At 40.9% G+C, this 17683-nt stretch overlaps 1 protein-coding gene across 6 annotated transcripts in view; it reads right to left on the bottom strand.

The window, feature by feature from the left end:
- Window positions 1-17683, bottom strand: part of ZFHX4 (zinc finger homeobox 4) — a 217524-nt gene that overhangs the window by 165520 nt on the left and 34321 nt on the right. For all 6 annotated transcript variants that reach the window (XM_077270677.1, XM_077270678.1, XM_077270681.1 and 3 more), the window contains exon 3: window positions 17041-17543. In XM_077270677.1, the coding sequence (XP_077126792.1) occupies window positions 17041-17543 (503 nt within the window). The remainder of the gene's footprint in view (window positions 1-17040; window positions 17544-17683) is intronic.

Raw genomic sequence — 17683 nt, 5'->3', positions numbered from 1 at the left:
ATTGCACTCAAACATGAGAGTCAATTGGTCCATCAAAAAAAAAAAAAAAATCAAATTTTCACATACTGACAGAATGAAGAAGTTGCAGACATTTTTTGGTCAATCTACTCCACATTTGAGAAAATCAGATTACACTCCGATCAGAGTGATCATTGTGATTAGCATAATCAGACCGATTTTCTCAGATGAGAGAAGATATGGACGTGCATCCCTAAAATGGACGAAAAAATAAAGCTAGAAAATCCTTCTCTTTAGTGATAACCTTACAACTTTTATTCATGCCCACTAAAACCATCTTAAGTTTTAGTATGTGACGTCTCTTTGCTTTACAAAGCATGTAATTGCTGCTTCTATCCTAGCTTCCTAGTTGTTCTGTACCCACAGGCGCATCCATAGCATCTGGTTGTGAATAATTTCTGCACCCAGGATTTATTTAAGAAAGCCACAATTGAACCAGCTTGTTGAGTTCAAGTTCAGTTGTCTACAGCCTTTTGTTTGTTTGAAAACTAATTTCCATGTAAAGTAAAACCAGATGTAGGACAGGGGAACTTTTCTCCCATTTTAATGCTCTCTGTAGCACTTATTCATTTCAAGCAGAGCACCCAGCATTCATTTTTAAGAGGAGGATAGAAACATTATGAGGTGCTAATGATACTTAGTGCATGTGAACGAAGACTACAGGAACTACTGAAGAGCCAGGTATCAGCATGCATCTCTTAGGAAGCACTTCCACGAGGAGTTTACACTCGTAAGTCAGCATCAGGGTCGCAAAATTCCTATCCGCAGGCTGATCACCCAAGAAACTAACTGGGTCACAACCCCACATATTGTTGTCCTCAGAGTGATTGTCACTACCACGGAGAGGAAGAGGAATAGTAATAATCTGAGACTTGGTCAAATTGCATGAGTTCCTAAAAGGGACATTAAAAGGGGGTAGTCCTACCTTGTACATTTATGGCATATCCACAGGAATGCCACAAATCTATGCTAGACATAGATTCCTCCATCTGAACCATATCTATCTCAAGAACAGGGCTCTGACATTCGGTGCTGTCACTAGAGAGGTGGTTGGAATTTCCATTCATTTATTTTAGAATTCAGACTATTTCCCCACTGTCAGCAGTGCACAGTGGGGCCCCAAGATACGAGGGGCGATCCAAAAGTAATGATAATCGGTTATTTCTATTGCACACAGAAATTAAAATAAAATGTTTTCTTCTCTCTCTCTTCTACCCACTAGTCCAGGAAAAAAAAATCTCTTAAATAGACCACGATTCCCGGGAGCTACATTCATTTGAATATGAACTGCCGAGGAGTGAACATCAAAATGGAAAAAAACGAGCTCAGAGCTGTCAACAAATACCTCTGCTTGAAAAAAATCACTACCAAAGACATAAACATTGGGGACTCTTCTCCTCCATATTCCACAGTTGCACGCTGGGCCAAGGAATTTAAGCTGGGAAGAACATCGACGGAAGATGAACATCGTGAAGGATGCCCATCCACGTCCCTCAATGAAGAAAACATGAAAAAAGTTGAAGAAGTTGTATTGGCAGATTGAAGTGTGACTATCAGGCATGTAGCTGAGGTCACAGGGATCTCATTTGGCAGTATTCAAAGAATCCTTGCAAAAGAATTGCATATGAGAAAGGTCTCCGCGCGTTGGGTGCCAAAAATGTTAACCGACGAGCAAAAGAAGAAACGAGTTGACATTTCAATAGCAAATCTTGAAAAGTTCCAAGCAGACAAGGAAAATTTTTGTCACATTTTTTGACCAAGGACGAGACCTGGATCCACCACTTTGATTCCGAAACTAAACAACAATCGATGACATGGAAACGAGCCGACGAACCGACGCCGAAGAAATTCAAAGTGTCAAGCTCAGCAGGGAAGGTTATGGCATCTGTTTTTTTGGGACGCTGAAGGAATTATTATGGTGGACTATTTGGAGAAGGGAGCCACTATTACGGGCTCCTACTACGCAGAACAAATAAGAAGATTGCGGGAGGCTATCAAGGACAAAAGGCGCGGGAAACTGCGGGCTGGAGTGCTGTTTCACCAAGATAACACGCCGGCTCACAAAGCTGCAGTTGCCATGGCTACCATTCAAGAAGTGGGCTTTGAACTGGTGGAACACCCCCCTATTCACCAGATCTAGCCCCCAGTGACTTCTTTCTCTTTCCTCGACTCAAGGAACACCTCCAGGGCAAGAAATTTGACGACAATAGCGACGTGATAACCGCTGTTGGGGATTTTTTTGAGGGTCAAGATCAAGAATTTTTTTCGAAGGGAATTCTAAGTTTAGAAAAGAGATGGACTAAATGTATAGACTTGCTAGGAGACTATGTAGAAAAATAAAAAATGTTTTTGACTATATTCATTGTGTTTAGTATTGATTATCATTACTTTTGGATCACCCCTCGTATATGCAAGCGTCAATGGTGAGATCTGCATCTACAACACTATTACATCAAATCCTTTGGGTATGCCATAAATGTACGAGATGGAAAAACAGCCCTTTAGCCTTCTTGGATGTTTAAGGGGAACCTGTTTATAATGTTTATTAGTTTAAATCACCATCATTTTGATATACTACTAGGTAATACGTTGTGATGAATATGCCACCTCCAAACTTGTTTGTTTTCAGTATTATTAAATTGATCATCAAAAGTCATCTGGGTGGTACCAGTGTGGTGAAGAGTCTTGCAGTCCTAGTTGTTTCCACTTGCGTCCCGCTCAGCACACCTATCAGTGATGTAACAGGTTGAACAGGACAACATTCTGTGCAGAATGAGTTTGATAGGCCTTTATCACACCAGCACCACCCAGAAGTATTACCTATCAGCATACCATTATGGTAGTGGTTTAATCATCTATGGTCTAGTGGCATGTTCCTCTAAACAGTTTGAAGATCCGGCCAGGGATCATAGGATGAGACAAGTCTCGCACCACTCCTCGTCAGCTTTTTCCAGCGCCGATCCAGGGGATTGACAGGTCTCTCCTTTTGTGCACACGTGAGAGAGACCTGTCAATCAATCATGCAGCCAGGCCCTGAGCAATGTTGACCATGGTTTGGGAAGTATTTCTCAACTGATAGTTTCTCTTTAATGATTTTATGCTGATTAATATACATTATTTATATAGCATTCTATGGTATATGTATTGTATTTACTGACTGGCAAAAAAATTAAATCATTGCAAATATTCACTCTATATTCAATGATCTAATGTTTGTGAACAATGTTGTAAAATACATTGGCTTGATAGTGGTAGAAAATCCATCCATGACCATCTGGGATAGTGCAGATTATAGATAGGAAATACTAATTTATTTGAGTAAAATATACTGGAGCTCTTTCTTCTCCTTTCAGGCTGCTATAAGGAGAATGCCTGGTAATACCCATCATCCTCTGACAGGGATTGATGATATGCAAACTCACAGCAGTGAAGCAGGAATGATTTCCATGTCATCAGCATCCTGTGATGGCTGAACATGCTGTGCAGCTTTCTACATTGTGCATCTTATCTGTCCAATTGGGGTTATGTCTGTGGACATAATTGACGGGTTTGCTATTTATGGATGCTTGTAACACCAAGGTTCTCCTAACAACCAGCAATTTACAGCCATGCTCTGTTATCAAGTGTACATTTTATGGAGTTACTGCTTAATCGTGAAAACAAATAATTGGGAACCAATGCATATGGAGTGCCTACAGCCCAGGTCTTCACTGGCAGTGATTGTTAAGCCGCGGTGAAATGTCCATAATGGCCATATACTGTCCCTAGAAGGCTGATTACAATGTGTTCAGTATTCACTATATTAATGATGGGACTTTCTTTGCTTGATGCTTTATTTCTTTATTCAGTTAGATGGAGTAGCACAGAGTAATAGATAAATCTAGTTGGATATAGAAAAAAAGGAGAGTGTTACCCAATGACCTCTGCAGAACAATGCCAGGCCGAAAAAGTTGGATGTTGTGACTTTCACATAATTCAAGTGACGGAAAGTAAATGTTGATTGAACACTGACTGTAGTTAAGTGACCCCGCAAGGTTGCCACGCTATAGTCATCTACAACTCCTTGTGGGCTGAACAAAAACCAGTGCTAGTTTATGGATGGCATCATTAGGACTTCAATACCATGTGGGTAAAAAGTAACCATCAGTTCACAAAGCTTTTGACGTGTCATACTGGAATGTCAAAAACTTTGACTGGTGGTGATCTTTTTGCTGAAACCACCACTGATTTCTCAAGCAGAGGGGCAGAAGAGGTACGTTGCTCTTCTCATTAGCCAAACACAGGCTTACTGATGTCTATAAGACCAACTTCAGCTAAAAAGGAGAGCCAAGGTGTTGTATTGTATGAATACAGGTGCTGAGACCCCCCACTGACGGCAGAGGTAATGAACCAAAGTGTGGTGCTTGGACTTTGTTTGGAGCTCCTTGGAATCTGAAGAAGAGCTCAGACTTTCGAGAACAACCAAAGTTAGCTGCGCACATCTGCTCCTTCCTTTTCAGCAATCTTCGGGGTGGTATTAGCGCCCAAGCAGCAACTGATCAAAACTTCTGATATGTCACTATGACAAGTCAAAATTTTAGCAAGTGACTCTTACTGTTTTAAAAAAAAAACTATGCTATGGAGCTCTTCCAAGGGCGGATGTGCCATTGGTGTAACCTGTGCAGCCTCACAGGAGCCCATGAGGTAGATAGGCCCGTTACCACCTCCCAAGCTGGAGGAATTGTTCATTGTGTTTAGCTATTGGACTGCAAAATGCCTATGTACAGATTTTGCATAGGGGCCCTTATCTGTCTGTGTCCCGCAGTAAGCTCTTACCTAATTAAACTGAATGGATAACACATACATAGATCTTGTAGCATATATATATTAGCAATCCAGGCGTACTTCCATCTTTAAACTGCTGGTCACAATACAGATAAATGTAACCTTTGGTTGCTGTAAGGGCTCCTCTTCTAATGTTCATTGTTTTTCCCCAGTCATGTGTCTCAGATGAGGAGAAAATAACATTTTTGTTTATCTCCGAGAATATTTTTTTTTTTTCATCTAAACAAATTATTTGAATGCCATTAGGCAAAACATGCTGCGAGTCGTCAGCTCCACAGACCTAGTCCAATTTCCGCTCTCACAATGATTTTTATGCAAATCAGCCCTGCACAATCTCCTGACCTCTTTTACCATCATACTGGGACAATGACAGGTCAATAATTGCATCCATACATATCTGGAATATTTTTTTTATATTTTAAATGATAATGTTGGTGTAATCAGCCTGGAATATGCTGCATTCATTTTAAAGTAATCAACCTATCACCATGGGCAGCGCAAAGAAAATTAAAGACAAGAGTGATGATCTTTTGACTTCTTTATAATAATTATCATGCTAAGGCTTTAAAAGTGTCTGGATCAACCATAACTGTAAGAGAAGACTAGTATGATTCTCCGTTTTTCAGTTTTTCACAAAACAATGGCAGTTTGGTTCAATTATATCATGTGGGTGAAGGTTATGTGTCGTCGGGGTGTTGTGGCCATATTAAGGACACATATGGGTTATGTGAAACTGACCTAAAATAGGTCGTATACATGAGATTTAATGCTTTACCTAAAGTTGGATGTGCATGAAAACATATAGAAGCATTCATTGCCCATCATTGACCTGTTATCAAACAATAAATATTAATATCGCCATGCCTGATCCATCTTTTCCTCAATATACCAGTTGTCGGAAAGCTGTCAGAGAGTCCACCAAACACAATGTAAGCTTACCCAGCCAAAACCAAGCCAACTTTGCAGGTACCATTCTAATATCCTAATCATTTGGAGATTACTATTACATTTGTTTTTAACCATTAAACAAAGTCTTAAAAAAGAGACTGATAGGATACGTCAGTCCTCATTTTCATGGCCGTTAGACCAATAGGTGGCAATCTTTCAGCTTATGACAAACTCTTCATTTATATCTAAAGGACCCGCGAATAAAATTGTGATAAGAAAAATAGGTAATCAAAATTTGGAATTAGTGAAATCCTTATTTTGCCATTACTTATACTAATCCAAATGCATACGTACCAAGATCTCAGAGGCATAGGGGCTAATAACAGACCATCTGAAGAACAGATGCTGCCTGGAATTTAAATTTCTTGCATCAAATACAAGCTAGTAAGCTGACCATGAAAATTGCTGGCCTTAAGTGACCCAAGATTACACCATCAATCAATCCTCTCAAACATCCCTAGCTTGTATTGCACTGTTTGCTCTATTGCCTAATGTGTGTGATAATATTTCTTCTGTGTGAACATCCCTAACTAATTGGTGGCTGAGAACAATAATGATATAGCATATGTAATATATATTTCATGATGATTTTTGCTTAATTGACTTAAAGCTTTTACTTGCAGAATGTGATCCATTACATTTCATTCCATAGGGTTTAAAGGAAATAGAACAGCATATACATTTGAATGACCCTTTTTAATAAATGGTTTGTGTGGGCTGGACGCACAAGTAAAGTCCCATTAGTAAAAAAATAAGACCCAAAAAGAGTAGTAATCATCACCCATCTCTCAGGGGATTGAAGCAGAATAAGACTTTCTGGATACCACAACTGAGCCCTATGTTTGGCAACTAAAGCTTTTGGGGTATTTGTCAAATATATCCACAGAACCTCATTTCCTGGTGAATTAGTTTATTCAATGAGTGACTTGCTGCTGTGATTTAATTAGTAAAATAAAATTCAAGGCAGACTTCACATTTTTAAGTATTATGGATTTTTATTAAAGTAGCACTCCTATTTTATTTTATTTTTTGTACAAATGATGCAACTTGCCAGTAATATAGTGACATTTGTTTCTTCCCAGCTGTTATATTCACACATTTAAAACCTTTCATCATAGGCAGCTGTGTTATGTGATCACTAGTGTGAAAACCAGTTCAGTGCATGTACTCCGGAGTACACGCCAGCGGAAGGCAACATTGCCTTGCGCAGGCGTGTACTCCGGAGGACAGAGAATGAACTTCAATCCAATATTGCGGCCAGCATACAGCCAGCGGGTAAGGAAAGGGTGAATCAAACTCCCGAAAACCCCGCCCATATGACCCAAAACTGGTCCCGCCAAATTCAGGTGACAGGTTCCCTTTAAGAAAGCTTATAACCATACACTTTCTGCCTTATTTAGGACACCAAGAGTGAAATGATATAGCACGAGTCCATGCAATGAATAACTGCAGTTATAAACCCCCAACATTAACACTGCTTGTCTTTATCTGTAAGTATAATGTGCATAATACTCAGCGTATACTATGAGATGCAGATTCTGCCTTTTTCCCCTGTCTTCTGCTTGTAAGATTTGACAGGGAGAACCTTACCACAAGCAGGAGGCAGGTAACAGGCTAAAGTTGCATTTCATGTAGGACATGCAATGTGAGTCAGCACACAGTAGTTCTTCATAAATGGTCTATCACTGTCGCCATTAGATAGGATTCAGATCAATTAAAGTAAGAATTTGACACTTGGCAAAGCCAGAGGCATTGTGAGAAATGTAATCTACATTACAGGACTGCATCTGAACAAAGAATCAACATTGCAGGAAACCAACAAATAACACATAACCTAAAACTGATATAAACAAGATAATCAAAATCCAACAAATTTTTCTATAATAAAAGTGGAAGCTGTACTATGTAGGAATAACAATAGTTGGGTGTTTTTTTTAAGCTATAACACCCAGATCTCCCATAGGTCAACTGACCCAGATTTAGGTCACTATAACACTGTACATTCTTATATAGAATGCCGGAGCTACAGGGCAGGCTGACGTGAATGATGAATAATTATTACTCCCAGCCTGCCATCAAACCCTTCTCATACTGTATGAATGCATAGCAGTAGTCACATAACGGTAACTTGCAAATATTTTTCATTTACTATTGAAAAGTATTGAATTAAAAGAAAAATTTGGGGTAGGAACCATGGCCCAATGTCAGCATTGGTGTGTCACACATCAGCTCTGGTTATTAACCCAGTGAACATGATGTTACAGTACGTTTGAAAGCCTATTCTCCTTTAAGATGCTACATGATCTAGCACACATGTCTTACATCATACTCAAGAAGGATGTTATTAAGAAAAGGTAGTCCAATAGGCCAGCACTGCTGCACATACATTAAAATAAATGAGTTGCAAAGTACATTCCTAAGGAAAGCTCTGTGAATAGTAATGCTAATGCTCTAGCGCGGTATTTGTTTGCTCTTTCAATCATCATCGCTCACAGACACTGGGTATTCAGGTATTTAAGTCCATATGGAAACGCCATCAGTTCTGGGCTTCTGGGTTCCATGCCAGAAAAATTTATCCACATGCCTTCTACCTCTGAACATAAAAGCAAAAGGTGTTGTTCTGGTCTAATACAGAAATAATTTTTACTAGCATACGTCTAATGTTAAAACTGCCCCAATACTGCCAAAGGCATTAAAACGCCATCTGTGAAACAGATTTTTTATTAAAAAGATCAGTTTAATGTTAAGCATCTGGGCAGATGATGCTTTTCTGCTGACCTTTCACCTTCCACCTACTTTAACCCGTTATGATCCCTGCACTTAATTGTTCTGTCTGTTTTGGATTATCCACTCCCGATTAAGCCGGCGATACTAGTAAAGAAATGCAGCACAAAAAGTAAAAGTTGAAAGGGAAAATGCTTTGTTTCATTTGTTACTTATCAAATCTATTAAGCATAAAGAAAACAAAAGGAAAAAAAAAAACCAACAACCAGAAATAGCATTAATTCATACAACATGCTGTTCAATATTGCCACCCTCTAGTAACCAGTACGGAGCCAACAGATCAATGTTCTGTAAGTTATACCAGGCAAGATTCTAACCACGCGGCATCACTCTGGACTGGGGATTACTGTGCATTGCTGTAAATCGGTGTACTACTCACCGGGAATAAATACAGCAAACAAGGGTTCATTATGAAATGTATTGGCTGTGCACTTCCTAACCCTAAACTGTGCCTTTTGGGCACTTAAAATGGTAATGCCTGCTGAGGCACCTAGAAATGGTCAACATTGTGCAGGTTCACAGTTAAAGGGAATCTGTCACCATGTATTTGTTACCTCATCTGAGAGCAGCATAATGTACGGAAAGACCCGGATTCCAGTGATGTGTCACTTTGTTTACTGGGTGCAGCCGTTGTGACACAATCAGACTTTTTAGACGTAGCAGGACTCAGAAAGCTGCCTCCGCCCACACCACAGCTTTCTATGTACATTCTCTATAGACAGTGGGCTGCTAATCGGTGCTGAGGAATCAGGATGCGGCTGGACTGGGATGCACCAGTCTGGCAATGATAATCTCCTGCTGATAAAACATTAATTGTTTGGGAAAAACAGCCCAATGCCTAATAAGTGAGACATTGCTGAAATCAGTATCTCAGCCCCTACCTCATGCTGTCCTCAGACTACATAGCTAAAGCTTGCTGATAGATTCCTTTTAAAGACGTACCTCCAATTTTACAAGAAAATTATTATCACGCAGGACTCTGTAATATAGCCAATATAATATGAAACTGTCCAATCAGATCTGACTATGTGTGTGCCAGTTAGGGGTGTGCACCTGTGCACTGATATTGTCCAGTTACATTTGAATCAGTATGGACCTGTTGGGGGTAAGTACCTGCACACTGATACTGTCCAATCAGATCTGACTCTGCAAGGACAAGTTGGGGAGGGGTGTACCTGCACTCTATGATACTGTTAAAATCAGATCTGACCCAGTATGGACAAGTTGTTTTTTTTTTTGGGGGGGGATTCTGCACACTATGTATGATACTGTCCAATCAGGTCTGACTCTGTATGAACCAGTTGGTGGTGTGTCTCTGATACTGATCGATCAAATTTGACTTTGTAAGTCCACACCCATTTGACAAAGCAGAACATTAACTCCTTGTTGCATTGTGTTCCTGAATTTCATAAATTACTTGACTTGATCCAAAATTTTTATATAATGGAGGATACAAGTATTTTTCAACACACAAAGACACATATGACCATAGTATCCATATGTAGTCGAATCAATGATGCTGGGTAGGAAAGAAGGAGAAATGTTCTGCTATGGCAACTGGCACAGTAGAGGAGAGGCTGAAGCTGATGAATGTGTGCAGAAAAAGGATCTTTTAGGCTGGGGTCACACTTGTGCATTCAATGCTTGGAAGCGGAGCGTACGGCTGCATAGAAATACATGCATCCGCAACTCCGGCGGCAGTGCCGGGACTTGATGCGAGTTTCTCGCATTGAACTTGAAAGTGTGACCCCGGCCTTAAGGTACCTTCACACGAAGCGACGCTGCAGCGATAGCGACAACGATGTCGATCGCTGCAGCGTCGCTGTTTGGTCGCTGGAGAGCTGTCACACAGACCGCTCTCCAGCGATCAACTATGCCGAGGTCCCCTGGTAACCAGGGTAAACATCGGGTAACTAAGCGCAGGGCCGCGCTTAGTAACCCGATGTTTACCCTGGTTACCAGCGTAAAATCTAAAAAAAACAAACAGCACATACTTACATTCACGTCCCCCTGCGTCCACTTCCTGACTGACTGAGCGCCGTACAGTGAGAGCAGAGCGGTGACGTCACCGCTGTGCTGCTTTCACTTTCACTTTGCGGCGCTGAGTCAGAGGAGGAAGCAGACTGCAGGGGACGCAATGTGAGTATGTGCTGTTTGTTTTTTTTACATTTTACGCTAGTAACCAGGGTAAACATCGGGTAACTAAGCGCGGCCCTGCGCTTAGTAACCCGATGTTTACCCTGGTTACCAGTGTAAAATATCGCTGGTATCGTTGCTTTTGCTTTCAAACACAACGATACACAGCGATCGGACGACCAAATAAAGTTCTGGACTTTATTCAGCGACCAGCGACATCACAGCAGGATCCTGATCGCTGCTGCGTGTCAAACGAAACGATATCGCTAGCGAGGACGCTGCAACGTCACGGATTGCTAGCGATATCGTTATAATGTCGTTTCGTGTGAAGGTACCTTTAGAATAAGAGTCCAGCACAATGGAGATGACCAGGAAGAGGGATGGCCATAAGGTTGCAGACAAAAGAGAGGAAAGCCTGGCAATGATGATTAGGAACTTGGAGCAGTAGAGCCAAATTTAAAATTTTGCTATTTTTTCCCTGGTTCTTCAAGTTATGCACCATGCAAACACACACTTAATATTATGGTCCCATAGGCTTTATGTATCGCTTTATAGTGCGCAAGATTAAATCAATCAATAAGGCCGAAATTACGCCATAAAATAAATTCTTGACTGAAGCGAAATGATTCGTTTACACAGAGGTACAGTATGGGTCCATAAGTTTACATGAATGCTAGATTGAAGATCCATACTATCATGATGTAGATATGGCTTAATTCTCAGTTGAGCTGAATATGACATTTATTAGAAGCCTGATTACCAAACTATTCACAATCTTTGCCTATTAGAGGGTTAATTTTTTTTTCAGGATCTGCAGGAGTAAAAATATTTCCTGGAATGCAGTATGCACGGATAATACATTTAAGTTTGTTTCTAATAAAAACAGCAATTTTATTGAGCTGCAAAATTACATTCCTGCTGCAGTTTTAATTGGACACATTTTTTTGGCATAAAATCCACTAGCCAGCCATCCAAACAGAAAATAAGGAGTTACTATTTCACATAAAATGTTTGTATTTGTCAAGTTTTTTTTTTCTCCATTCACCTCCAAATAGGTTCACAAACATTTGACATCTTGATCTAGTGGCTATGTGTGTCCAATTGTGCATGTTGCACTACAACCCTCACCGGTACGTAGCTGGATTAGGATCAGGGTTACTGTTCGGAATACGTCTAATACAAATGTTAATGGATCCTCTTATAAACTAAAGGAAATGACAGGCCGCAGCTCTGGGTTTTCAGGTTCCCTTCACAGCTGTGTTTTATGACTATATGTCCTTTATACAAGTCCCCTGCTCTAGGTGTATATATACTGGTGCGGCCAGCAAATAGTGTAGTAGTCTATGCTGGAGATCTATTTGCTTCATGTGACGGTGATATACTGTAATTTGGCAACAAGAAACTGTTAAAGAGCAGCTCAGCTTGTGCATGGTGAACTATTACTTATTTGGCTGTTTAATCAAAGATGACATTTAGGTAAAGGGTATAAGTTAAAATAACTTAAATATTTTTTTAACTCCCCCACACATCTCCTCAGATTACAGTCTGGTAAGCAGAGGAAGCTACATTAGCCGAGTAAAGTACAGTGTAACCCATTGTCTGCTGGAGCGTATCGCTTAAAGCACCATGGTCAGTGGTCACATTTGCATTATCTTATTAAAGAAGTATTCCAATGAAAATTTTTATAGACTTAAAGTGAACCTGTCAGCAGGATTTTCCTAAGTAAACTACAAACATTGTCATGTTGCCACTGTTAAACTGATTAAAATGATACAAGGACGAAAAAATCCATCTTGTGGTTCTTGTGTAATCAGTATTAGAAGATCTCAGTTAATGAGATGCCCATGCTCTGAGGCAGGACTGTAGGCAGGGTCTTATCTTCCTGCTGTAAGCCAGGGAAACCATGGAAAGATCTGCCCACAGGCCACCCCGAAGCACAAACAGTAACCCTCTCTGTCTCTATGATGAGGAGCAGGTTTGTGCTTTGGAGCGGCCTGTGGGCAGATCTTTCCTTGGTTTCTGTATGAGAAAGTCAGCGACCCGCACCACAGATCCTGCACTATGCGAGCCTGTGGATGAATGAACTCCCGCTGTCCTGCTAGGTATCGGGTGAACCCGTTGAAGCACCGGACAGGTGCGAAACGGCCGTCGTTCAGCCGCCGCATTACCCTATGTACACCCCCCCGTGCCGTGTTCTTATGGACTGAATAAAGTGACCTGCAACAGAAGGTTGGTGAGTGCAGCCGTTTTCTTCATTACCGTATGCTTTCCTTGGTTTCTCTGGCTTAGAGCAGGAAGATAAGACTCTGCGTTCAGGCCCACCCCGGAGCATGGGCATCTCATTAAGGCTACGTTCACATTAGCGTCATGCGATGCTGCGTCGTCGACGCAACGCACGACGGATCGGAAACGCACGCAAAAACGCATCATGTTTGACGCATGCGTCGAACGGATGCGTCGTAAAACGCAGCGTTTTTTGTGCGTTTTTGTTGCGTTTTTCCAAAAAACGCAGCGTTTTACGACGCATGCGTTGTCAAACAATGATGTATCTTTCCACACAATTTGTCTAGACAAACACCACCAATGAATATAAGAGGGTGGGTCTAGTGTCTAGACAATAGATAATGCCACCAATGGGTAGATGAGGGTGGGTATTAATGTTAATTGTTTGTTTTGTTTGTCTTGCCTCTAGATGCTGCAGCAGAAGTGACAAACAATCCAACATTTTCTTTAGATATGGGGGATGTTTTTATCACTGTTTGCACTGTCTAGACACTGTCTAGACACTTTTTTGTTTAATTTTATGTAATGACGCATGCGTCGCACAACGCACGCACGACGCACACACGCGACGCAAGTGCGTTGTCAATAGGTTTCAATGGGAAATTGTAACGCAATGACGACGCACGAGCGACGCAAGTGCGACGCGTGCGTTTTTTTGACGCTAGAAAAATGCAACATGTAGCGTCTCCGACGCCACCCAGGTGCGGCGAAACGACGCATGCGTCGTGCGTTTTACCGAAAACGCACGCCAACGCAACGCATGCGTCCCCAATGATAAAGATAGGGGTGCATGACGCATGCGTTGTCGTGCGTCGACGACGCAGCGTCGCATGACGCTAATGTGAACGTAGCCTAACTGAAAACTTCTAACACTGATTACACAAGAACTACAAGACGGATTTCTTCACCCCAGGTATCATTTTAATCAGTATAACAGAGGCAACATGACAATCTCTGAAGTTTACTTAGCTGTAAAGTGAAACAGGGTCACTTTATCCTGTAATTAGTGTATGTGTATTAATATACTCACTGATCACAGTCTTCCTCAGTTTCCAGCACCACTCCACTCATATTTTGGATCATGTGGCTTCCTTTGCAACTTGCCAAATCATACTGCGCTCTGTGTGACCCATAAGTGGATTTTATGATGTAGGACTATGAAGTGTCAGAACATGACTCCATAGGCAGGCATTGTAAAAGACTTCCACCTCATACATAGCGTAGTGTGATCTGGCAAATCAGAATAGCTGTCATATGACCCCGAAGAGGAGCAGAGCAGCGCCGCTGGAAACCGGGGAAGACAACGATCAGTGAGTAGTTTAATGCATTTACAACAGATACATAAACATTCTCACAGGTTTAGCCAATAGTTTAAAGTAGTTGTACACTACTCAGACAACCATTTCAGAATCGCTACCCAAGCAAAATAACTCCTATATTCGCCTCTGGTGCCAGTGCTGTCCCACAGGTGTTGGCACTGGCTCTCCCAGTGATCTCGTGACATAATGTCATCCCTGCGGCAAATCAGCGGCCGCTTCACTCTTCCCTTCTCTATCGCTTCCACAAGATGTATGGGATTTGTCCAAAGGTGGGGAGAGTGAAGTGACTGCTCATTGTCACAGGGATGACATGGTTATGTCAGGCAATCACTGGGAGAGCAAGTACTGACTCCACTGAAATGGCACCAGCATCGGAGGTGAGTATGAGCGTTAATATTTTGCTGGGAGGAAACATAGGGTTGAGAAGGAGTTAGTGTAGTAGACAACCCCTTTAATGGAAGCACTTCTCTAATTCATATTGAGCCACCCAATGATGTTACTTGTGACCTGGACAAACATTGGATTTGCCTGCCATGCTTTCCAATGCAAGGGCTGGTAATTGAAGATAACAGGTGACAATACAAGCTCTCCATGCCCCTATAGAGGCTCATACTTTAGCCCAGTATACTATAGCATAGGACAGTGGCATGCATGCTAATGCACTTTTAGTCACTTGCTGAAATTTTTGTTACAATTTTTCATATAGCCGAGAACTGTGTGTATTATTTCTTATTTTAGGACAGACTGAAGTTGTTCAAGTTTGAACCTGTTAAAATTGAGCAGGACTGGCTAACCCTCTAATAATGTTTGGGACATGGGCTATTCTGAAAGAATTTATCAATGGAAAGAAGAATCGAGCAGTTGGATTTGAATGTACTAATTTTTTTTTGTTTTCAGGGAAGAAAAGCTACTGTCTGAAGGGTGTAACATTAACATACTTCCCTCTTAGTATATAGAACATATTCGCACTAGGCCGAGCTGAGCATACATGTGCATATGGAGGGAGGATAGAACCTTGTCAGCCAAACAGACCTGTGTCAACCTCTGTGTTTCATGGTCCAAGTATGGACTTTGATGCACGGACTAGCTGTGGGCCTCCTGACCAGAACTTGAGCCTATATATGTGTCTGTCAAGCTCGGTCAGGAGACCCGCGGTCAGTCCATACATTGGGGTCCAAACTGGGACCAAGAAATATTAATGTGTGAAACCGGCCATACACTGACTAATACAACTCCTGCAGCACTTCATTAACAAGGAGAATATGATGCTTGTTCATATCCAGACAGATGGGATTTTCTGATTACATGGCATCATTGATTTCTGCCATTGGGGCTGGATACTTCTCTTTAGCAAAATGCCTCAAAACACAAAAAAATTATTAATATCTATCTATATAACTAATTCCATTCCTTTATCTGAATGCTATGACACCCATAATGTTTTTATATGTGCACCTGAAAATTTGCTGCAGACAAGGCCATAACTATTGATTCCCATCTAATGCACTTGCCTTTGCACATCTCTAGATTGTTTTTTAATTGAACACTTGAATCTCAAACATTCATGTGATAGCAGTGTGGCTTCAATTCCACTATGTGTGAGAATATATTAACCCACATAATTGGAATTACAAGGTAAGCAGGCTTCTTATGCTTATTCTTGCTTTGGTCCAAGCAGGATCTGGCTCATGGTGTCATAGCAAGGTCTAGCAGCCTCGGATGTGCATGATGAATGCTATTGATTATTGATTGCACATGGGAGGTGTACTTGCCAGTGAACAGTCCAGCGTTAAGCAGCCGTCAGCAGCAAAACTGACAGCAAATCATTTTAGCAGTCGAGAGTTACTTAGCAGAGATGGGTGGGCTTACTCTACCTTAGGCAAACTCTGACAAGTACAACTGGAGATTTCCTATAGTCATCACATACATTTTGTAGGCCTATCATTCTTGTAAGCTAAAATCCTCCATTCATTATAGAAAAAAACCTTGGTCTTACTGCACGATATATGGTATCTACATAACAAATACATACATCAAAGTAAGAATGGCAATAGCATGGAAATACATAGCAAAAATGCAAATAATGTAATCATGACATGGTATTCTAATAATACCCATGTAAACCAAACAACGGAAAACATAGTGTATACTTCTCTAGGCATTAAAACAGATGGATACTTGAAAGAGAGAAAAAAGAAAAAAGGAAGGAAGGAAGGAAGGAAGGAAGGAAGGAAGGAAGAAAGGAAGAAAGAAAGAAAGAAAGAAAGAAAGAAAGAAAGAAAGAAAGAAAGAAAGAAAAGTAAAGTAAAATGTGGGATGTATAGAGATAGATAAAGTGAGGATGAGAATGTGATACAAAAAAGAAAATGAATGAGAAGGAAGAAAGAAAGAAAGAAAGAAAGAAAGAAAGAAAGAAAAAGAAAGAAAGAAAGAAAGAAAGAGAAAGAAAGAAAGAAAGAAAGAAAGAAAGAAAGAAAGAAAGAAAGAAAGAAATGGAAAGAGAAACAGAAAATTGTCTACGAGGAAAAAAAGGAGGGAAAGATAAAAAAAAAGGAAAAAAGAAAAGAAAAAAAAACATGGAGAAAAGGAAGCAAAGTGAAAGACAGAAAAAAAAAGAAAGGAAGAAAAAAATGGGAAAAAATGAAACTCCTTATTTTCTTTTTTAAGAATGTTTTGATACGATTAATTTTCATTTTCAAAAGTTGAAGAAAGCCACGTGTTGTCTTACCTTGTACAGCCGCACGGCCGCCTCATGCCTGTGATTGGTGGTGTGTAAGCGTAATTTATCCACGCTGTTGGTGTAGTAATCACAAGCATTGCACTTCAGATGCACCGGATTGCCAATAGCGATGCACTTCAGTCTCCACTCATTGCTTTTGCCCCCTTCTTTGATATGAGCCACCAGTTGATACTTTTGCATATGTTTATCAGTTTTGCAGTGGAGCTGGAAGTTGGCTTTCAGCTGAGTGTTGTAGTTACACAGCTTGCACTGGTAGATGTCTCCAATTACAGCTCTCCATTCCTCTTCAGGGAGAGAGCGTTCATTGCTCACATGCACATTCAGGGCCTCCAGGCTGTCAGAGGTGAATTTGTTGCAAACAGCACACTGGTAAAGCTTCAACGTTGGGTCACTGATATAAGGTGACAGCTCTCCTGTAGTAAGGAGGGACAGGTCATCACCCATTAGCTGACCACTGGCAAGTCGGATTTCAGGCGGCAGCTCATTATTTACTACGGAGAAAGGGAGAAAAAAAAAATGAAAAGAGGAACTTGGAGACCAGAAAGCAAAGAATATGCACAATGGAATCCGTAAAATAAAGCCTCAACCAGGAGTTTGCCTTCTTTGGAGCTTAAACTATAAAAAGCTGTAA

This window comes from Ranitomeya variabilis, chromosome 6 (genome assembly GCF_051348905.1).
Source record: "Ranitomeya variabilis isolate aRanVar5 chromosome 6, aRanVar5.hap1, whole genome shotgun sequence".
Taxonomy (NCBI): domain Eukaryota; kingdom Metazoa; phylum Chordata; class Amphibia; order Anura; family Dendrobatidae; genus Ranitomeya; species Ranitomeya variabilis.
The sequence above is the reverse complement of the archived record's forward strand: the minus strand, read 5'-3'. Positions and strand labels throughout refer to the sequence as shown.